A 22,377-nucleotide genomic window follows, 5' to 3' on the forward strand; every position below is an offset into this window, starting at 1 on the left:
TATAGTGCTTGTGAATGAATGAAAATTCTTTACTTCAAATTATCAAACCAGATTCAAAATCTACCAATAAATCTTGTACTGATATAACTGAAATTGAAATTGAAATTCTTTATTCTCCAAAAAAGATACAATACAATAAATTATATTTGCATGTAAGAAATAAAAATACATTTCATTGGAGGCTCCTCTTATGGGCACATGCCTGTGAAAGAGGAGCGAGTTGTCTACTAGCATCAATATACATAATCTTAAATAAAACTATTCATAGCTATGAAAAATATGACTAAATACATTTAAAAAAAAATTGTTGTTAAAAGAGAATAGACTAGAGTAACAAATAAAACAAAACTTAATCTGGAGAGAGGTATCATTTTATTAAGCAAATAAAATAAACCAAATCAAGAAAGAAGTGGGAAGCACAGTGAGATCGACGAACAAAATAGAATCGTTAAAAAAGATACAATAATCATTAAAACTTGCATTTTTGAACAAGGAGTGAGATAATTCATTACAAGCGCACACATTCGTTAGTCAATTTCAATGTTTAGGCAAGGTACAATATTATTAGCCAAAAAAGTTTCAATTATCGAAAAGAGTAAGGTGATACTAAAATACCTTCCTGCTCCTCTAGGTTTAGGGAAGCCACCCAATAATTGACTATTTTTTATAGTGACTTATTCTCAAATTTTCTGGATTTTCTGGAACTTAACCAGTAGGCTAGTTTATTTAAAATTTTCACAAAATACGTTGATATCCGGATTTAAAGTAACAGATTAACGGATTAATTAACTCTGTTAATCCGTTAACCTGTTTAAGGGATTAACAGAGATTTGTATTATATTGATTCGATTCTTTCAATGAATCATTAATCTTTTTTCAAATAATCATGATACATTTTGAGCACTTAATCTGAAAATGTATTCTTGTAATTCTGCATGTTACAAACTAGTCTGCTTCATTGACTGCATCATTCCTATAATGCCTTATAGAAATTAGTTGATATTCTGAATGGGACTACTGTAAAAACAAAAATACTGTACAATGTTACATAATACGTTTATTTCCAGATATTCCATTCAAACAGTTGATAACAAAGTTTATAGAATTTTTAGTAGGTTAAGCACACAAAGAGCTATGTTCAAAACTCCATATTCAAAGCACATGTGCTACTACAATAGCTCCAAACCGTACCAAGTTGATTTCCCCTTTTGATTCGCTATGCTTAATATTCTTTTATACGGGTGCTACTCTCCCACTCTATCATCACTCCATCTCTCAATCACTCTCTCACTCTATTTCTGTCGTTCTCTCAATGATTCGGTCACTCACTCTCTCTCAGTCGTTCTCTCAATGACTCATTCACTCCCTCTTTCTCACTCATTTCTCTATAATATTTTGTAAACTTCTCTCTCACACACACACACACACAACCTCTCCTATAGGCCTACTTGGCTCCCTTCTCTCTCTTAAATTTGGGATCATTTCTCTCTATCTCGCACTCACTCTCCTTCCTTTAATTTTTATTATTTTGTAAACCTCTCTCTCTCACACACACAACCTCTCCTATAGGCCTACTTGGCTCCCTTCTCTCTCTTAAATTTGAGATCATTCCTCTCTCTCGCACTCACTCTCCCTCCTTTAATTTTCATTTTCCCTCTCTTTCTACCTCATTACCTTCCTCCCCCATTGTCGCGTGCTCTGTTAGCGAAGACCTATCAGCGAAGTTCCCCTAATATCTATAGTGTATATTCCAAATTGTTCAACCATGCAGTATACATATAGATTTTCTCTGTTGTGAAGCCCTAGGCAAGCACGCGTCTAGCTTTGGTAGTATAGTCATGTAGTATATATTTTATATCTATGTATAGATACGTTTATGTGAACGGGAATTTTTGAATCAAATTCAAGCTTTAGTATTGTGCGAGCTATATCATATACTCGTATATCTATGTTTTCATGTAGTATATGTTTGAGAGGGGAAATCCCAACTCAAAATCGAAACTTCGGTGCGTGTGAGTGCGTGAGTAGGCCTTTATAGTTTGCAATTAAGAGAGATATAGAGAGGGAGTGAGTGATTGAGAGAGAGCGAAAGAGAGAGAGAGAGAGAGAGAGAGAGAGAGAGAGTGATTGAGAGAGAGAGAGAGAGAGATTGATTGATTGAGTACTTTATTTATGTAGATTACAATATATACTGGCTTATAGACTTATATACAATAGCTTACAATACAGCAAAATTATAGATGAATTTACATAATATAGACTAAGAAAATAATTATTGAACTGTATATGATATGAAAAAGCAATTTGTAATAATATAATAACTATAGATAATAATTAAATTGTTATGCATCTACTTAAATTGGCGGAGCTTTGGACATACCAATGTCCATTCTTCGGAAAGAATATTAAAAATATCCTCCCCACTAACTCTCTACCAAAATAAGAGAGAGAGAGAGTGAGAGAGAGGGTGAGAGACGGAATCGTGTCGCGGTGGTTACCGTTTGTTTGGTCGAAGTTGTAGGCCTACAAAGTATTGTCTGATATCAGAGTGTCTTCTGTTTGGGGTCTGTTGCTACAGGCAACAGTAGTAGTGTTTCTGGAATGTCTGTTGGAATTTGTTTTTGGAATGCATTTTTTAGGATAATGTTTATTGATAACGAAAGCTCATTCTATATAATAGTTGTAGTAAATTGTAATATTTGTAGTAATTTCAATGATTTTTAGTATTTTTTTTTTGCCTTGATGAATTGTTGAGTTATTGTGATGAATGACAACATAAAGAAAATTAATCAATTGAAAATACGATTCAGAATATTTATTTATCCATTCAAATTACAACGGTACACACCACTTCTGTAAATATTAGATTTTCAAAAGAAAAATATTACATGGAATAATATCAAGACGATAAATCCCGTGTTATCGGATGGACACGACACGTTAAACTGTCGGTCCCGGATGAAGTATGACAGTCGTAAGGCCCATTGACGGCTTAAATTATATTATATTCAGGTGGTGGGACTTTCCCGCAAGGGACTCCCTACCAACAAAAGCCATACGAGTTTACTTTTACTAAGACGATATAAGTTTTTGGGATTAACAAAATACTATATAAGAAAATACAAATAGCAAGACAACAAGAAAATAGTTAACAGGAGTAGATCATAATAGTTGAACACCGACAGTTATCGTCACTTTGATTTTCTTTGAATATTGTTCAAGTTTTAGATCTGTGAAAAATTGTGGGGTTCTCATTTGAAAGTTGTCGAAATGAGGTTGAAATGTCGACAAAATTGATTTGAAAGATAGAAAAATAGAGCAGAATTAATAAGGAAAAAGGAAAGGCTAGAAAGTGGAAACTTGAAGCAGTTTAGTATTTGCTTCGAAAGAATTGTTAATAGTTTTCTATTATTGAGATAAACGGTGAAACTAGTGTTTTTGTCTGTATTTTAAGTAGTTGAAACTAAAAACGTTATGAAATTATTGAAAAATCATAATGAAGAATCTATTAAGCAATGAGCTAGATGAACAGATAAGCTGGGAAAATGATATTGAAGAATTAATTGGCATTATGGAAGATGCTTAAAATCTAAATGAGAAGATAGAGAAATGATAAGAGAGAAATTCGATGAGAAACTGGTAAATAGAAAAAAGTTATAATAAAAACCGGGCCCAAATCTATAGGTTTAATGGTCAATAAGATTTAATTCATATAAACCGGGCCCTACTGTTTCAAACTCCATGGAGAAGGACAACAATATACGTGCGACCAGCTGTGAAAAAGACAGAAGACGTGAGAAGTAACTTGGAAATGTGTGAAAAAGAAAAAGAGGAAAGACACAAATTTCGGACACTTTGTTGGCTGCAAGTGGCATCAAAGCAAAGTGATGACTCAGCAACGCGAATGAATAGTGAAAAAAGCGCGGGAACCAGCCAAGCTATATTTGAGGGTTTGCCACAGAAGAATGTCTTTGTCAGATTCAGTTCAAATTGGCAGTATTCTTTATAGGATAATATCAAAGTGCACTATTGAATCAATGCTGACTGTGTGGAGGACACTATAGCAGGTCGCCCTTCACTTACACACGTCTGGGACGATAGAAGAAGAGGAGAAAAATGAGAAAGAGAGGACGAATAATAATAAGAAGAGAATAAGAATGGGAGTTGGAATGAGAAGGAGGAGGAAGAGAAGAAGAAGAAGAAGAAGAAGGAAGAGGAGAAAAATAAGAAAGAGAGGATGAATGAGATGAAGAAGAAGAAGAAGAAGAAAAATAACAAAGAAAAGAAGGAGGAGGAGGTAGAAAAGAATGAGGAAAAGAAGAAGAAGGATGATGAGGAGAAGAAGAAGAGGGAGGAGGAGGTAGAGAAGAAGATGAAGAAAGAGAAGAAGAATGAAAAGAAGGAGTAGGAGGAGCTAGAAAAGAAGCAGGAGGGAGAGGGGGAGAGAAACAAAAATAAAGAAGAGAGGAAGAATGAGCAGAAGAAGAAGGAATAGAAGAGGAATAAGAAAGAAAAGAAGAAGGAGGAGAAGGTACAGAAGAAGAAGGAAGACAAGAGGAATAAGAAATAAAAGAAGAATGAGAAGTAGAAGGAGGAGGAGGAATCAGAGAAGAAGAATAAGAAACAGAGGATAAATGAGGAGGTTGAGAAGAAGGAAGAGAAGAAGAATAGCGAGAGAGGAAGAATGTGAAGGAGAATAAGTAGGAGGATGAGGAGGAGAAGTGAATAGGGGGATCCTGGCTACTGGCCAAGGACGCCACAATTAATTACGCATATAAACAGAAGTGAGAGGGTTTGATGCAGAGTAGAAGGAGAGAGGAGATTTGGCAGAACACGAGCCAAACCCAGCAATCATGCACTGCATACGCAATCCGGGTGTGAGAAAGAGAGGAAGGAGGAGTGAGGTGAAAGAGATAACGAAGAAGGTGAAACGGGAAGGAGAAGATGTTGGAGAATGGAAGTTAGAGAAAAAGATCAGAAAGGAAAATGATGATTTGATTGATTTGATTTGATTTAGTACTTTATTTATGTAGATTACAATATATACTGGCTTATACACTTATATACAATAGCTTACAATACAGCAAAATTATAGATGAATTTACATAATATAGACTAAGAAAATAATTATTGAACTGTATATGATATGAAAAAGCAATTTGTAATATAATAACTATAGATAACGATAAAGATGGGGAGGGAGGGAGAAATTATAGAAAGAAGAGAAGAGAATGAGGAAGGGAAAGAAAAGTGGGAAGTAGAGTGCAAAGAAGACAATAGTGAGAAGAAAAATGTTTAGGAAACCTTGGTGAAAATATTGGAGGAAGGAAAAAGAACAAGGAATTGAAAGTAGAGGAGAGTATGTGGATAAGCAAGAAAGAAGGGAAGATGGAGAAGAAATGGTAAAAATAAAAAGAAGAGGAGAGAATAAGGATGAGAAAGAAAAGTAGGAAGCAGAGTGCAAAGAGAACAATAGTGAGAAGAATGAGTTGGAACCCTTGGTAAAGGTATCGGAGGAAGGAAAAAGAACAAGTAGTTGAAACTAGTAGAGGAAAGTAAATGCATGAACGAGAAAAAGAAAAATATTATTGATGAGTGAGAGAAGATGAGATAGAAATAGCAATTCAGATGAGAGAACTAGTTACAGAATTTTACATTCTATACTCTCTGTAGAGAACGGATAAGTAGGATGATGAAATTAAGAGAAATAGTTTAGTAGAGAGTTTGGAAAAGTAAGACAAGGGAAAAATTAGTGTTTATGGGAAAGTAAATGAGAGGGAGAAGGAGGAGAAGAGGTGAGATAAGATGTAACCTTTGTAAGAGAACAAAGGAATCGAACATGGAAAGAGGAAAATGAGTAAGAGAGACACAAAAGGGGAAGAAGACGTGCAATAGATAATAACAAAAATACGTAGAATAAACCGATGATAAACTGAGAAGAGGGACATGAGGAACAAGAAGAAACTACCAAAGTGAGAGGAAATCACAACGAAGAGGAAGAGAGGAGAAACCTACAGTGAAAGAGGAAACGAGCAAAACAGGAGCCAAAACCGATTCCAAACATACAAAGTCTGTATTTATGGCCTCTTCTCCTATACAAGGGCCTGCCAAAATGTTTGTTCCAAGCACACCACTAACAGGCTAGGCTTGTAATGAAGGCTAGTAGTGAAATTCACTTTATACTACCAGCATTGGATGAATTAGAAGCATTGATCTTGTATACAGGTAATGCTGACTGTTTGAAGGGAATCTAACTAGGCTATAGGCTAGCCTAACATGCTGTATTATGTGTTGGTTTACATGTGCCATGTCCCATGTGCCACTAGCATTCCTGTGCCAGCATCATGTTTGTAGTTTGTGAGCACTTGCCTAAGTTTATGAAGCAATTCATGTACTTTGTTCGAGGTATCATGATAATTCATCAAACATGTATTGAATTCACAGTGAAGTAAAGGAATGCATACTCGGAACACAGAGTTTCAAGCGTATTTTGAAAAATCTGGTACACTCACACAACTTTCCTTGCTCATTGAACTGTAAACGTCATTCTTGAACGAGAATAATTTAGGGGAATAACATAATGACGATTGGCGGCAACATATTTGAAACTACGATCAGACTACTGTTTATGTGTATATATACAATTATTGTTTTCAGAATACTTTTTCCTTTGTGTAAATTGTGAAATTAGATGATTTTTAAAAGATGTCAATACAGCTGTTCTACAGATGAAATATCTCGATTATGTGTTCTTTTTATAAACTGCTCTTCCTACCTACCTCAAGCACGAGAGGGATGTTACAAAGTCCATTTCTCAAAGATGGGGTGGACCCCCCATTAGTTTCCCAGGAAGGAGACTCATGTCAGTTGATAGAGCTGATAATTAACTATACAGGGTATGAATTTGAAAAAATCGTTAGAGCCGTTTTCAAGAAAACCTTGAAAAACATGGTTTTTTAGTAATAATTATTATTCCCCATTTTTCTCAAGAATATTACGGAGCCTCTGCAATTTTTCCATAAATGAGACTCATGTCAAAAGTTAGGGCTTATAAATAGCTATCCATGGTATAAATTTGAAACAATCGTTAGAGCCGTTTTCGAGAAAAACGTGAAAAAAATGGTTTTTTAGTAATTATCCACCATTTTTTCCGCCAACTTGAATTTAATTTTATTAAATTTCTTATTTTCGGATCCTCATGGTATAAGGACCTTAAGTTTAAAATTTCAAGCCAATCGGTTAATTAGGAATGGAGTAATCGTGTTCACAGACATACACACATACATACATACACACATACACACACAGACCAACACCCAAAAATCATGTTTTTGGACTCAGGGGACCTTGAAACGTATAGAAAACTTGAAATTAGGGTACCTTAATTTTTTTGGAAAGCAATACTTTCCTTACCTATGGCAATAGGGCAAGGAAAGTAAAAATATCAAAGTTTCGTTGGGTGTCATTCATTTTGTCTGATATTTCAATTTTTCGTTGTTTGTGTTTATTATTTAAATCATGAAATCATTTCGAATAATTCAACATATTGCCATTTTAAAGCCAAAACAGAACCTTCCTAACCTTTCCTTTAATTAAAAACAAGATTATACGGAACCTTTCAGGTAATGCTCATCTAATTGTGTCCAAGGCAGTTTGAAATCTGGCACATTCCCCGAGCCCTCCAATCCAAACGTTCTCGCAACTCCCGTTTCATTGTTTATTTTGTATCATACATTTTGTAATCAATAATCTATTTTTAAATAGGTACTAATACTGTATGATGAACTACAATACGTACAACTAGATCTGTAATTGTAAGCAGGAATGTAAAATAGAAATTAATAAAAACAATATAAAAACTTGTAGTACCCTTTATTATTAAAAACTTTAAAATGTTTTAACTTGAAAATTACCTATGGTCGAAACTAGTCGTTAAAATATTTTAAAGCTTTTAATAATAAAGAGTACTACAAGTTTTTATATTGTTTTTATTAATTTGTACAAAAGTAGTCCATATAAGTAAAGTGTTTTTAATGTAAAATGGTTATAGTAACAGAATGTATACAGTAGTGCATTCTATACTTTTTGATTGTAAGTCCAAATTATACTATTTTCTTCCAACAACTCTTGCAGTTATGCGCCAGATGAATTGATAAGTAAAACACAATGAAAATTCGGTACTACGTCTAATTAGATTTCATTCACGTTTAGTGAATAATGATTATCCTACTGCACGTGTAATATAGTACGGAGTCATTGACTTTTTTTATCCCAAGTGTACGATGAGATTAGTATGGTGTTGATTACAATATCTGAATATTTATTCATGCAATGTCTGGTGTTATTATGTTCCCACTACTGAACAATGAATGCATTTCAAATTATTAATTGCTTTCATTGCACTTATTACTATTGTTTTGATATTTATTTATAGTTGTCTATGGAAGCTTCTCACACCTTTGTGTGGCGAATACAATTTGTAATACACTACTGATTACTGGATACACTATTTTATTTCACTCAACTTTATTATTTTGAATAAAAATCGTTTGATATTGTAAAACCGTTCCATAATTAAATAAAAACACACATATGTTGTCAAATTCTACACAGTTTTATTTGGTACAGGACCATGGTTTAGTGACCTCACAGGTCACTCACAGGTCACAGCTGACTCAGTCAGCTTGAAAATGTGACCTGTGCGGTCAAGAAACCATGGTACTGTACCAAATAAAACTGTGTTTTATTGTGATATAAGAGTATTGTGATATAAACGTATAAACAACAATATAAACGTATTGTGATATAAATGAGAATTTGACATCATATTTATGTGTGTTTTTATTTAATAATAAAAATCGTCTTGAATTTGGTGTTCTAGTTGAATTCAGGTTGGATACTGGAGCATTCGGTACATGATGTTTGTTCATTCATAAGCAATATTGTTCATAAATAGTGTGCTATTTCCTTATTAGATACAAATGTCCTTGGTCAGCCAAAATTTGAACTCAGGACCTATTTAACTATCCTATCAAGCTATGAGTAATTCAGTAGCATCACTATGAATATTTAAAGTATTATTGTAGTAGTAATATTGATTACATTACTGTGAATATCAGGAGTTTCAAATTACAATCGTATTTTTTTATTGTGGTTGGAGAGAATCAAAATGTTTTTCACTACAAATTGTTTGTCTTTTTATTTTAAACACTAATTTAAAAAAAACCTTGAATTATTATTATCATAGTAATAATACATAATAACTATGATTGAAATCAAAGTAATTTATTCTTAACCTTTTCTTTACTATTCATTTTTATCTAATTTTATGTTTAATTTGTTACAGGTGAGATATTCTATGACTATGTATAACCAGACTACGAGTAAGTCTATTATTTCTTCATATGTTATCAATTTCTCTAACAATACTGCTACCATAAGTGTAGATTAATTTATATTTTAGATTTATTTATTCATTTATGTTTTAACTACCTGGTACTTGAGTTTCAATACTATAATAATGCTTGGACTGCTCAAGTCGGAACTTATTGTTATTTTCATGACGATGGGACCGCTGCTCTTTTATTGGTTAGCTTATGGTAGGCAGAATTTCCTGTTACTCAACTCTAATTGGCTATTGTCATGACGACTGAATCGCTGGTCTAACATTGGTTAGCTGGTGATTAAGGTAAATTCTCTGATACTCGCACGTGAATGGAAATAATTATTTTTTTAATGAAAATATTAAGGGCTACAATATTTTAACTTATTATTACTGTAAATACTATAATTATGGTAATATGGCAGTGTTAAATAATTGAAATTAATTTCATAAATATTGAATTTTAATATATTTTATTATCAGCAGAGGATAATATTATTTGTAACCGAACATATAGGGATATAGAACCGAATAGGGATATATTAACCGAACATATAGGGAACCTTGAGAAAAATTAATTTAATAAATTATTGTTATCAGCAGAGGATAATGCTATGTTCATAGTGTAATAACGTTGAAAAAAAATTATCAATGTATATTATTGTAAAAAATTCTTGCATCGACCGGGAATCGAACCCGGGCCGCCCGCGTGGCAGGCGAGCATTCTACCACTGAACCATCGATGCTTGATAGTGGAAGGAAGGGTTACTGCAATTTGAAACAAGTGATACAGCTAAAAGTCAGTGAAAATAATATTGTTGAAGATGTTTTAATATTTTCAGGATCTTGGGCTCATATTATGCAGGATATGTAGTAGCTCAATTTAAATGGAGAGAGAGAGAGATATGAGTGATCGTGTAAACCCGGAATGTTACACATTAGAATGAATTTATGTCATATCAACAAGTAATCATGGTTTAGCGTAGATGATGGCCCTAATAGATAGCGATCAAGTTCCATTTGATAAGTTTCATCTTTGAACTGTCATAACTAGTAGTTCTGTGAACAGTAGACCTCACGCAGTATTCTCATCCACAAGTACCTGATTGAAACTATAGACCTTATGGAAATACAGCAATAGACTGGCTTCTCCACACATCTGTGTAATCACTTGTCAGCTGATTTATGATGAATAATTCTATAGTCTGATTTTTACTCCAATATTGGCGTATGAAGGAGGCTCCTTTTTCGTTTTATATTATCCTCGAAATGCAAAATTTCCAAAAACCTTGTATATACGTCGACGCGCAATTAAAAATAAAAAATGAACATACCTGTCAAATTTCATGAAAATCTATTACCGCGTTTCGCTGTAAATGCGCAACATATAAACATTTAAACATTAAGAGAAATGCCAAACCTTAGAATCTTAGAACTCACTTCGCTCGGTCAATAAGAATTAACTGAGTTACTAGAATAGTGTATACAGCATGTATATTTTCAACTAGTATGTAGGATTACATAGTACCGTATCTGTAAATTATCCACCTTACCTCTTTATCTAGCAAACTAACCGTGTGATCTTTGAAGCAGAGTTCAATGTATAATATGTAATTCAAAAACTATTAATGAATTGAATGCATTTATATATGATGTGCTCAATGAATGATTTTATAAAACTTTGAGTCATAATAGTAGAGTTGTTTGAAATTAGCATTAGTCATATTCATATCATACCAGATTAGCTGGTAGTAGCTCAATGTTCTTTCCTCAATATCTTTTTCTATGAGTGTGGTTAATAGTAAATGTCTCAGTCTAGTTTAGAGGCTCTAATAAGTGATAAGGGTTATCATTAATAATAATGATAACGGCAGTGAGACAACAATAAATTTCACAATGTCACAGTGGGATGGATGCTGATTAATAGCTCTTCTCTTTGTTATTTATTTGCGTTTTAGTTATGTATGCTATTAGCTATTTGTGGGCTATTAATTCAGTACTGAATCTTCCCTATTATACGTGAATTGTTAATGTACAGTGTAGGATGTCCTGTGTAGAATTATTTCACAACATTTGTCTGCTATCTTTTTTCATTGTTAATGTACAAAGATGTGTCTCATCAATATTCAAGTAAGGGTACTCAACTACTGTACTTTTATATGATCAATATTGATTTTTCAAATAGATAATTTGATATTATTGATTGGTGCACAACGGCTGTAATCTATTCTACTGCTCCTAATTGTTTGAATTGAATTATTAATTTCATTAATGAGAATCATGAAAATGTAGATTTAGTTCAGGATTGATAATTTATCATTTTAACAATATTTGTAAGGGTCATGATATTCAAAAACATCAATTCAATTCAGTAGACTATTAATGATTATCAATAAATAATATTTGTTGCAGATTAATATTTATTTGTTATGAATCCTTTTCATGGTAATATGATTTATTATAAAATCACCTATACAACAATTCTATTTATAATAAGAAACAATTTCTATTGATTTGGACATTTTAAATGAAAAAGACTAAGAAATTGTCAAAGAACCACAGATTTATTTATACTTAGAAAGACCGGTTTCGGTTATTATACCATTGTCAATCTCTGATAAACAATAGTTTACATTGTTACATTTTAAACATAGTTTAAAATAAATAAATAAATATGATTTTATTGCCGTTAAATTCCTAGAACAATAGGCAAAGGAATTGCCTATTTCTCTGATAAACAAGAGTTTATCAGAGATTGACAATAATGTAAGAACCGAAACCAGTCTTTTTAAGTATCTGTGGTTTTTTGACAATTTCTTAGTGTTTTTCATTTAAAATGTCCAAATCAATAGAAATTGTTTCTTATTATAAATAGAATTGTAGAATTGTTGTATAGGTGATTTATAATAAATCATATTACCATGAAAAGGATTCATAAAAAAACATAACAAATTAATATTAATCTACTATGAATAATATTTATTGATAATCATTAATAGTCTACTGAATAAATAATAATATAAGAATAATTACCATAATATCAACTTCTTAACTACACAAAAAGATTTGGACATTGTTTACAGAATTAACAAAATTCCCAATTCAATAATTGTAAATCACCTCTTTACACTCTCTGGGAATTCATCACTAGTAGGCACCTTTCTCTTTCTTTCTCCTCAGTTATATTCTCCGCGATGAAAAGTCCTTGAAAAGAAATTTTCGCTATTCACAGGCCGGCTATAAAATTATTCACATCCGGATCATTACCCAAGGAATTTTGTGTGAAGAAGAGCATTATCTTTTAAGATTCCTTTCTCTGTTGCATCTCTCTTTTTTGCTCCATAATTTCCTTCTTCTCCTCCTCTCGCTAATCCTCCTTTTCCTCCTCTCCTCATTCTCCTTTTCCTCCTTGACCCCTTCCTCCCCTACTTACATTCTCATTCTCCTATTTCCCATATTGTTCCCCTCTCCATTCTTCTTCTTTTTTCGTAATTCTCCCTTGAGAATGGATTGTGGTGTTGTTGAGAAGTTTGAAATAGCTGGAACTTTTTTCTTCATTTTTTGACACGCTAGAAGAACTTTTTTCTTAATTTTTTGAATGGACGCCGACGTATAAACAATAAATTATCAAGAGTGTAATGTAATTAATTGAACTCAATAGTTTTCTACTCCTATTCTAAAATGATAATTAAACAAAATTGGGTGTTATTGAATGATAAATTTAAGAGAGAAGGAAGGCACGTTAAATGGTGGTGACAGGGATGACTACAGGGGGGGAAACATTCATTCTTTTATTTTTTTATTCTTTTATTTTTTTATTCACTACTCCTTTGTATTTCCCAACGATGTAAATGATGAGTTCCTACTGAAATAAACTACTTATGATCAGTGTAAGCGCCAGCCCACTGGTTTTTGGAAATCGTATCGAGAATTTTAATTTGAGGATTTTCCCGCACTTGGATTAGCTGGCAGGCTTTCAACTTGTCAATCAACCGGTAATATTGTCAATATGGATCAACTAATTGATCGACATCAAACAGTCAGATTGAATATTCTGGAGTGTATCGTTTCAGTACCTGCGCATAAACGCGAGAACATTCTTCTACAAGAACATCTAGAGCGATCAAGAGTGACTGTATAACTTTTGTTGACACCAAACAATTTTATGGAAGTTGGAGGCGAATGCTTGTATGTGTTCAATATAATTACAGATGTATTATAGTTTCAGTAAACTCTCTTACAACACTTTAACGCAGCACATGTCATAATAAAACATACGTTGTCTGTAAATTGTTGAACACTGAAGTACCCACTGGATACATTCTCAAGTACTGTAGTATTTTTTCAAGGCACTCCAATGAACATTATGATATTCATAATGGCAACGCTGATTTAATACAAGTGCAATCTGACAACTTGTGAGATCAATTAAAAAAAATCTGGTGTGGCGCACTCACACAACACTTTCCTTGCCGTTACGAAAATTGATTACCTGACGCTAGTGTTCCCGCGCATCTGAAGTCCACTAATTCAAAGATCTGAACCAGCTCGTGTCAGGACAATAACGCTGGAGACAAACGATGTCTGCTATCTCTTCATAGTGAATGATTTCATAGAATCAACTGTTGCCCACACTTTGCAATTGAAATAATAACATTTTATTGAATTTCGAGCTTATTTTCAATTTTAGGTGAAAATGTTATTGAACATTAATTGTAGAGATTTCCATACTCAATCTTTTCCACTTGAAATTTTCTGTTCACATTGTATCTGAAGCCTGATAATTGGGAATCTAAAATCAAACTTTGCATAGATGGAGCGGAGCTCCTGAAATTTTTACAGATATGGGACTTGTGGAAGTTGATAGAGCTTATCAATGACTATTTTAGGTATACATTTTCTCAAAATCGTTGCAGCCGTTTTCGAGAAAATCGCGAAATACCCTGTTTTTGACTACATTTTCGCCATTTTAGCCGCCATCTTGAATCGCATTTGATCGAAATTGTTCGTGTCGGATCCTTATATTGTAAGGACCTTACGTTCCAAATTTCAAGTCAATCCGTTAATTGGAAGATGAGATATCGTGTACACAGAAGCACATACACTCATACACACACACACACACACACACACACACACACACACACACACACACACACACAACACACACACACACACACACACACACACACCACACACACACACAACACACACACACACACACACACACACACACACACACCTATGATAATAGGGCAAGGAAAGTAATACAGTATATCTATCTCAATGACACAATATTGATCAACTTGAATCGCATTATTTCCCGATCTCTTCCCTCAATTTACTAGTATTCAAATTCATTTTTACTCACCTTGCATTATACCTACTCCTCACCATGACTCCATTATATACTAAAAACTCGTCTCATCACGACCAAATAGAACCAGTTTCCTTTTTAGGGAGCCTCAAGTGAAGTAGGAAATGTTAACTATTATAATTGATAATCATTTTTCGCTAACCGACGATTAATCACGAACTAACCAACCGTCTACCAACTATTAAGAACGTTTTTTCGTTAGTGAGCATGACAGTGTTGTAATAGAGTTTTGGATACAGTAATTACTGTGATTGCGCAATTAGTTTCAAATGAACATCAATTATTGTAAATTTGTAAGTTACCTTTTAATGACCATAATATTGAAGCATTACCATGATTTGACATTACCAATATGTTTTCAATTTTTACTTTCCTTGCCCTATTACCATAGGTAAGGAAAGTATTGCTTTCCGAAAAAATTAAGGAACCCCAATTTGTAAATTTCTATACGTTTCAAGGTCCCCTGAGTCCAAAAAAGTGGTTTTTGGGTATTGGTCTGTATGTGTGTGGTGTGTGTGTGTGTGTGTGTGTGTGTGTGTGTGTATGAGTGTATGTGCGTCTGTATACACGATATCTCATCTCCCAATTAACGGAATGACTTGAAATTTGGAACTTAAGGTCCTTACGATATAAGGATCTGACACGAACAATTTCGATCAAATTAAATTAGAGATGGCGGCTGAAATGGCGAAAATGTTGTCAAAAACAGGGTTTTTCGCGATTTTCTCGAAAATGGCTCCAACGATTTTGATCAAATTCATACCTCAATTAGTCATTGATAAGTTCTATCAACTGCCATAAGTTCCATATCTGTAAAAATTTCAGGAGCTCCGCCCCATCTAGGCAAAGTTTGATTTTAGATTCCCAATTATCAGGCTTCAAATACAATTCGAACAAAAAATTTCAAGTGGGAAAGATTAAGCATGAAAATCTCTACAATTGAAGTTCGGTAACATTTTTACCTAAATTTGAAAATAAGCTCGAAATTCGAGAAAATGTGATTATTTCAATTGCAAACTGTTGACAACTGTTGATTCTATTAAATCATTCATTATGAAGAGATAGCAGAGCTCGTGTGTCTATAGCGTTATTGTCCTGTCACCAGCTGGCTCAGATCTTTGGATAGTAGTAGACTTGAGATGCGCGGGAACACTATCGTCAGGTGATCAATTTTCATAACGGCAAGGAAAGTTGTGTGAGTGCGCCACACCAGATTTTTGGATATCAATTGTGCAATAAATTAATATGTGAGAGCAATACATTATTGCGGGAAGAGGGACTTTTGGGTACAACAAATATTATCATCAATTATTAGATAATCATTAATTATCCTAATTGTACAATTAGTTTCAAATGAACATGAATTATTCGGGTACATAATTTATCCCGGTTATAGGTCTGCAAGAAGTTATGAATGATCATAATTATTGTAAAATTATGGAATACCGTTTGGTGACCGAGATGTCCTTGAGTGTAGTTAGTGGGTCACGATATCTTGAGAATCTTTGCTGTCTCTATAATCATGCCAGCTGAATTGTGTTCAATGTTCCAATTAGATTAATTTGTGACAAGTGAAGTGCAGTACGGTTGTACACCTGTTCTCTTGTTTTATTGTTTGCTGTGATTGTGCATTAATTATTTTATTTTCTTCTTCACCCCTTTTCCGCCTTTCTCTTTTTCTTGTGCTGCTTCTTTTGTTTCTCCTCGTTTCTTCTTCAATTTTCGTTTTATCTCTTTCTTTCTCTCACTATCCGAATAACTCTATTTCTTGCCTTCTTCAATCAAACTTCTTCCTTCTTCTCCTCAAATGATCCCTTCTTCTTTTCCTTCTCCTCTTCTCTTTTCCCGCCTTATCCAGCCTAGTCTTAACTTCCCTTCTTCTTGAATTTATCATTTTTCTCCTGCTCTATCCTTTTCCTCTTCCACAATTCCCTCGTCTCTTCTAGTAATCTCGTCTTTCCTTCTCCTGCTTCATCTTCTCTTTTTTCTCTTCCACGTTTCTCCATCAGCCCTATTTTTTATTTCTTCATCTTCTTCTTCTTCTTTTTCTTCTTCTTCTTTTATTTTCTTCTTCTTCTTCTTCTTCTTCTTCTTCTTCTTCTTCTTCTTCTTCTTCTTCTTCTTCTTCTTCAACAGTGTCATTTATTCTTGTATTTTTCTCATTCCTTTCAATTTTTTCTTCATACCATCTTCTTCCGCTTTCTTTTTCATCTGCTTCCTGTGTTCCAAATCTCATTTTCTCAAATGTCTACACCTTTCTCTCATTACTCCTCTTTTTTCAATATTTCTCTTTCTATTTCGTCTCAATTTCTCCAGTAACTTCGCGACTGATTGACTTCAATTACTTGAACAACTACATAGCCTTGAATTCTGAATGACTTGCTCCATATTTATTTCAACTGTTTACTATGTCACTGCGTTGTTGCTGTGGAGAGATTCACTTTGTACCGTCAGCATTTCCTTATTAATATCTTCAATGCTTTCCATGCATCCAATGCTGACAGCTTATGAGCTCCATGTAAGTGATAAGTCTCACTGCTCCAAATTGACTGAATTGTTGTTTCTATGTCCACTTTTCGATTGCTTTCTTGAGTCTATTGAGTTCATAGACGAATATTTTCTTGCGTTTATTGACTCAGTTGACAGTGCGATTCTACAAGCTGCAAAAACCAAAATTGCCTTCAGAAAAAATGTTCATTTCTCCTCAGTTTTCCTTAAAGACCAAATATCAATATTCTTGAAGAATTCTTAAAGTGTCATATTTATTTTGTCCAAGTTTATTTAAATATTGTAGCATGTTGTTTTTTTGTAACTGGGCACCCGCCGAAAAACCATCGGGTTTGGCTGGACCCTCAATTGTTTTTAATTGCGAATAAAATTTTTGATTGATTCTTTCAAATTTTATCTATTTTCAAATTAATCTCTACATATAGGTACAGAAATAGTATAAAACGCACTCTTCGAATCCTCTCACAGGATTGATGTAATCCATCAGGAATCCTATTGATATTGTAATGCTATTGATGGTTTGAAAAAATGTTGAAGAATTGAAGATACTCCTCTCCTTTTTATATGCTTTGTAGTTTTTTCCTTCTTTAGTTTGGATCTTCATTTAATTCATATTCTACGTTCCCAATTAAGTAGGCCTAATATACTTTTGAAGGAATAACATTTATTCTATTCTTTTCTTTGTCAACGTTTTTTTTTTGTATCCATTGTGGAGAGATACCACATCGGTTACAAAACAACTATAATGCTTAGATTGGAAAATTGCAAAGATCTTGAATTATGTATCGAGAATCATCAGTGGAAACCATAGTATTTTAAGAGAATTTAGGCTATTTTTTAGTTCATCTATTCATTACGGAGAAATACCACTTCTGCCACAATCTCACAAAACAACTACAATGTCAAGATAAGAAAATTGCAAAAATCTTGAGTTCAGATTCAAGAATCATCAGTAGCCTACACTCCATGATGTTTTCAAAGAATATAGGCTATTCGATTAGAAAAGTGCGAAAATCTTGAATTTAATCGGAGAAGATTAAATCTTCTTTATCAGTGGGATACTTGATATTAAGAGAATTTACGCTACTTTCCAGTTTACCTATTCATTACGGAGAAAAACAACTTCTGCCATAATCTCACAAAACAACTGCAATCTTAAGAACAAAAAGTTACAAAAATATTAAATTCGGATTCAAGAATGATCAGTACATTCCATTTTTAAAGAATATAGACTATTCTATTAGAAAAGTGCAAAAATCTTGGATTATGAATCAAAAATCATCAGTAGGATCCTTGATATTCTAAGGAAATTTAGACAATTTCGAGTTTATCTATAAATTACGGAGTAATACCACTTCAGCCACAATTTCACAAAACAAGTATAATGTTAAGATTCTTCAAAAATCCACGAAAATCTCAAATTTTGAATCAAGAGTCCATGATATCCCAAGAGAATTTAGGTTATTTTCGAGTTTATCTAGGAATTGTGCTATTGCTTGTGCAGGAGTGAGACGGAGCTAGAAGGTGCAGATGGCACCACCGCCAAAACTAGTTTCTGTCTCTGTCAGCGACGTTGACGTCATCAACAACATCAACAACAACAACAATGGCCGCCATGTCCTAACCTCGCCGATTGTTGCCACCAGTCACACGTGCAGTCGTCGCTATGCCGAAATTTTTGCTGCCGCAGCTAAAAAACGGTCAGTTGCTTCTCGTCTTGGTCCTGGTCTTGCTATGTATGGCCTGGTTTCTTAGACACTTATCAAATCTAATAAAACATTAAATCTTTATTGAAAATAAAGGTTAAATGATCCATTAGTATCAAATCTTATGTAACATTAAATCTATATTGAATCTATAGGTTTAATGGTCGATTAGATTCAATAAGTATAACATCTATATTGAATCTATGGCCGATTAGATTCAATAAGTGTTACATCTATATTGAATCTATGGCCGATTAGATTCAATAAGTGTTACATCTATATTGAATCTATAGGTTTGATGGTCGATTAGATTCAATAAGTATTACATCTATATTGAATCTATAGGTTTAATGGTCCATTAGATTCAATAAATGTCTCAGAAACCAGGCCCGAGTCTGTTGCACCTAAAGCTTGAACCGTTTCGTCTTCATATTTTTGTCTTGCATTAGTATTGTCTGTCTTTTGTATCATAGATAAACTTCTTTAATCGTTTAATTTATCTTGTCTTGTATAAGTTTTGTTTTCGAATGTCCATTGCACCAAATCTGGACCCATTTCGTCTTCAATTTCATTGTCTTGTATAGTTTTGTATGTCTATATTGCACCAAAAGCTTGTTTGTTTGACTGTCACTCTTTCCTCATTATTTTTCTTCTTTTTTTGTCTTGGATCAGTTGTTTTGTATATATTTGTATTGCACGCGAATGTTGTCTTGTATCAGTTCTATACCTGTATAAAACCTGTATATTTTTGTTCTGTATCTATTCTCTTCAAATCTAAGTCATAGAGAAACAATAGCGTAAGTAGATATCCCATGGTATAGGGCGTTTATGTCGCAACTTTTACTGTTATCTCAAGCCGATAGTTCACGTAGTTCTTTCCTATGCAGCTGTGTGACGCTGGTAGTCTCTCAAATTGTGCCGATCATACACTCTCACCCCAACAGAACAGTAAAAATCGACAATAATCGACAGTGATTGGCTTGAGATAACAGCCAAAGTTGCGACATAAATTCCCTATACCATGGGATATCTACTTATGCTATTGTTTCTCTATGTCTAAGTCCACCGAGAGGTTGTATTTTCTGAGTTGTGTAGTTCTGTATGAATGTTGCACTCAATATTGATCTCATTTTCGTCTATATTGTCTGTAGATTTGCAGTTTGTTCTTGCTTGTTTGTATCTTGCATCAATATTCTTCAACTGTGTGTCTCAAGACTTCATACTTGGTTTATCAAGATAATGTTTAAAAAAAATCTGTGTATTGGAATTAGTGAGGTATCCTTCAGATCCTACAGACTTCAGAGTATGTAGACTCCATACTTGGTTATCATGTCGAATTTGAAAAATCTGTATACTAGTAGTTCTGTGAACAGTAGACCTCATGCAGTATTCTCATCCACAAGTACCTGATTGAAACTATAGACCTTATGGAAATACAGCAATAGACTGGCTTCTCCACACATTCGGTAATCACTTGTCAGCTGATTTATGATGTATAATTCTATTGTCTGATTTTAATATTGGCGTATGAAGGAGGCTCCTTTTTCCTTTTATATTATCCTTGAAATGCAAAATTTCCAAATACCTTATATATACATCGACGCGTAATTAAAAAAGGAACATACCTATCAAATTTCATGAAAATCTATTACCGCGTTTCGCCGTAAATGCGCAACATATAAACATTTAAACATTAAGAGAAATGCCAAACCGTCGACATGAATCTTAGACCTCACTTCGCTCGGTCAATTAATTAGTGAGGTATTCTTCAGATTCATCTTAAGACTTTGGTGTCCCTGGTCCCTCACATATTAGTTTGAACAAAATGTTGACGTATTACGGTTGAAATGTTGAAGTGTTAAATGTGATTTTCAACTGGAATTTTCCCTGTGATAAACTGATTCGTATTTCCATCCCCGAAAGCCTATTTTTCTCTGGTAATCGATTTTGTGATTCGTATTTAACTGAATAAATGAATGAGATTAAAACTATTTACAAAAAATCATATCATGCAAGCTTGCTTTTGAAAACTAATTTACAAGAAATTATCCTATGTAAGCTTACTTTTACCTGCTCTATTCCGCTAACCATTAATCTCTGACTGAGTCATAGCAGTCGTTCAAAAGACTCATAACTTTTTATCTACTTGGACGTGACTAAACATTACTTCACCAAAACCAAGGTATCTCTTCTTCTTTATGTGCCGTCTCCTTTAAGAAGGTTGGCTATCAACATGGCAATTTTGATTTTTGAGGCAACCGCCCTGAAAAGATCAATGGAACTACTGTTGTACCACTGTCTCAAGTTATTTAACCAGGAGATCCGTCTTCTTCCTATACTTCTTTTGCCTTGTATCTTTCCTTGTATGATGTTTTGCAAAAGTGTATATCTCTCTCCTCTCATTACATGACCCAGGTATTGCAGTTTCCTGATTTTGATGGTGATCATGATTTCTCTGTCCTTTCCCATTCTTCTTAATACTTCCTTGTGGTTGTTCTGTCAGTCCAGCTTATTCTGAGAATTCTTCTATAAGCCCACATCTCAAATGCTTCTAGCCGGTCGGTGTCGTTCTTTTTAAGAGTCCAGGCTTCCATTCCATATAATAGAACTGGAAATACGTAGCCTTTAAGCATTCTTAATTTGAGATGCAGGCTAAGATCAGTACTACTCAGTAAGCTCCTCATTTTATTAAAAGTAGCTCTAGCCTGTCCAATTCTTGATTTTATTTCTTCGGAGTAGTCATTGTTGTCAGTGACAATAGTTCCCAAGTATTTATATTTGCAGACCTTCTCCACTAGCTCGCCTCCAATCCATAGTGTTTCTGGTTGTTGTATACAACAGAATACAGTATTCTAGGTACATTGACCAAAACCTAACACGGTTCAAAACACACATGATCCAATGTAAACCTGGTCTGATATACAGTACCTTTCACACCTTCACCTCATGTAAACTCTTAATTGAATCTTGTACCAATCAAAACCATACATTCTCCCAGTATGATTCACATGTAGTCACATGGTGGCTGTAGGTCGGCGAATGAGTCAACACGAGATTTCCGGTCCACTAGATCAGGCTGCATGTGGATCGGGCTTGCTGCATATAACTGTTTTTTATAGCTATTGAATATGGTGATAGATATATGTATAAATTCGTAGCGGGCGTTTATGGGAGCGGTCCAGCTATAAATAAAAATAGGATACAGTGTGCAGTGTATAGTATAGTTGGTACAGAACTGGTTTCACCTTCCATGTGAACGAAAGGCGTGGTCAGGTGAGTTGTTTCTTCTTCTTCTTCCACGTCTTCTTCTTCTTCTTTTCTTATTCTTCTTCTTCTTCTTCTTCTTCTTCTTCTTCTTCTTCTTCTCTTCTTCTTCTTCTTCATCTTCTTCTTCTTCTTCTCTT

The 22,377-nt window shown here is 33.9% G+C and overlaps 1 protein-coding gene and 1 non-coding gene across 2 annotated transcripts in view; one reads left to right on the plus strand and one right to left on the minus strand.

Moving 5' to 3' along the window:
- Positions 1 to 22,377, plus strand: part of LOC111058177 (protein sprint) — a 154,506-nt gene that overhangs the window by 23,228 nt on the left and 108,901 nt on the right. Inside the window, exon 2 of the mRNA XM_039438198.1 lies at positions 18,772 to 18,967. Within this exon, the coding sequence (XP_039294132.1) occupies positions 18,798 to 18,967 (170 nt within the window). The 5' untranslated portion in view covers positions 18,772 to 18,797. The remainder of the gene's footprint in view (positions 1 to 18,771; positions 18,968 to 22,377) is intronic.
- Positions 10,058 to 10,128, minus strand: Trnag-gcc. The gene has a single exon. It is a non-coding gene; the product is annotated as a tRNA-Gly (tRNA).

This window comes from Nilaparvata lugens, chromosome 11, assembly GCF_014356525.2.
Source record: "Nilaparvata lugens isolate BPH chromosome 11, ASM1435652v1, whole genome shotgun sequence".
Classification (NCBI taxonomy): Eukaryota; Metazoa; Arthropoda; class Insecta; order Hemiptera; family Delphacidae; genus Nilaparvata; species Nilaparvata lugens.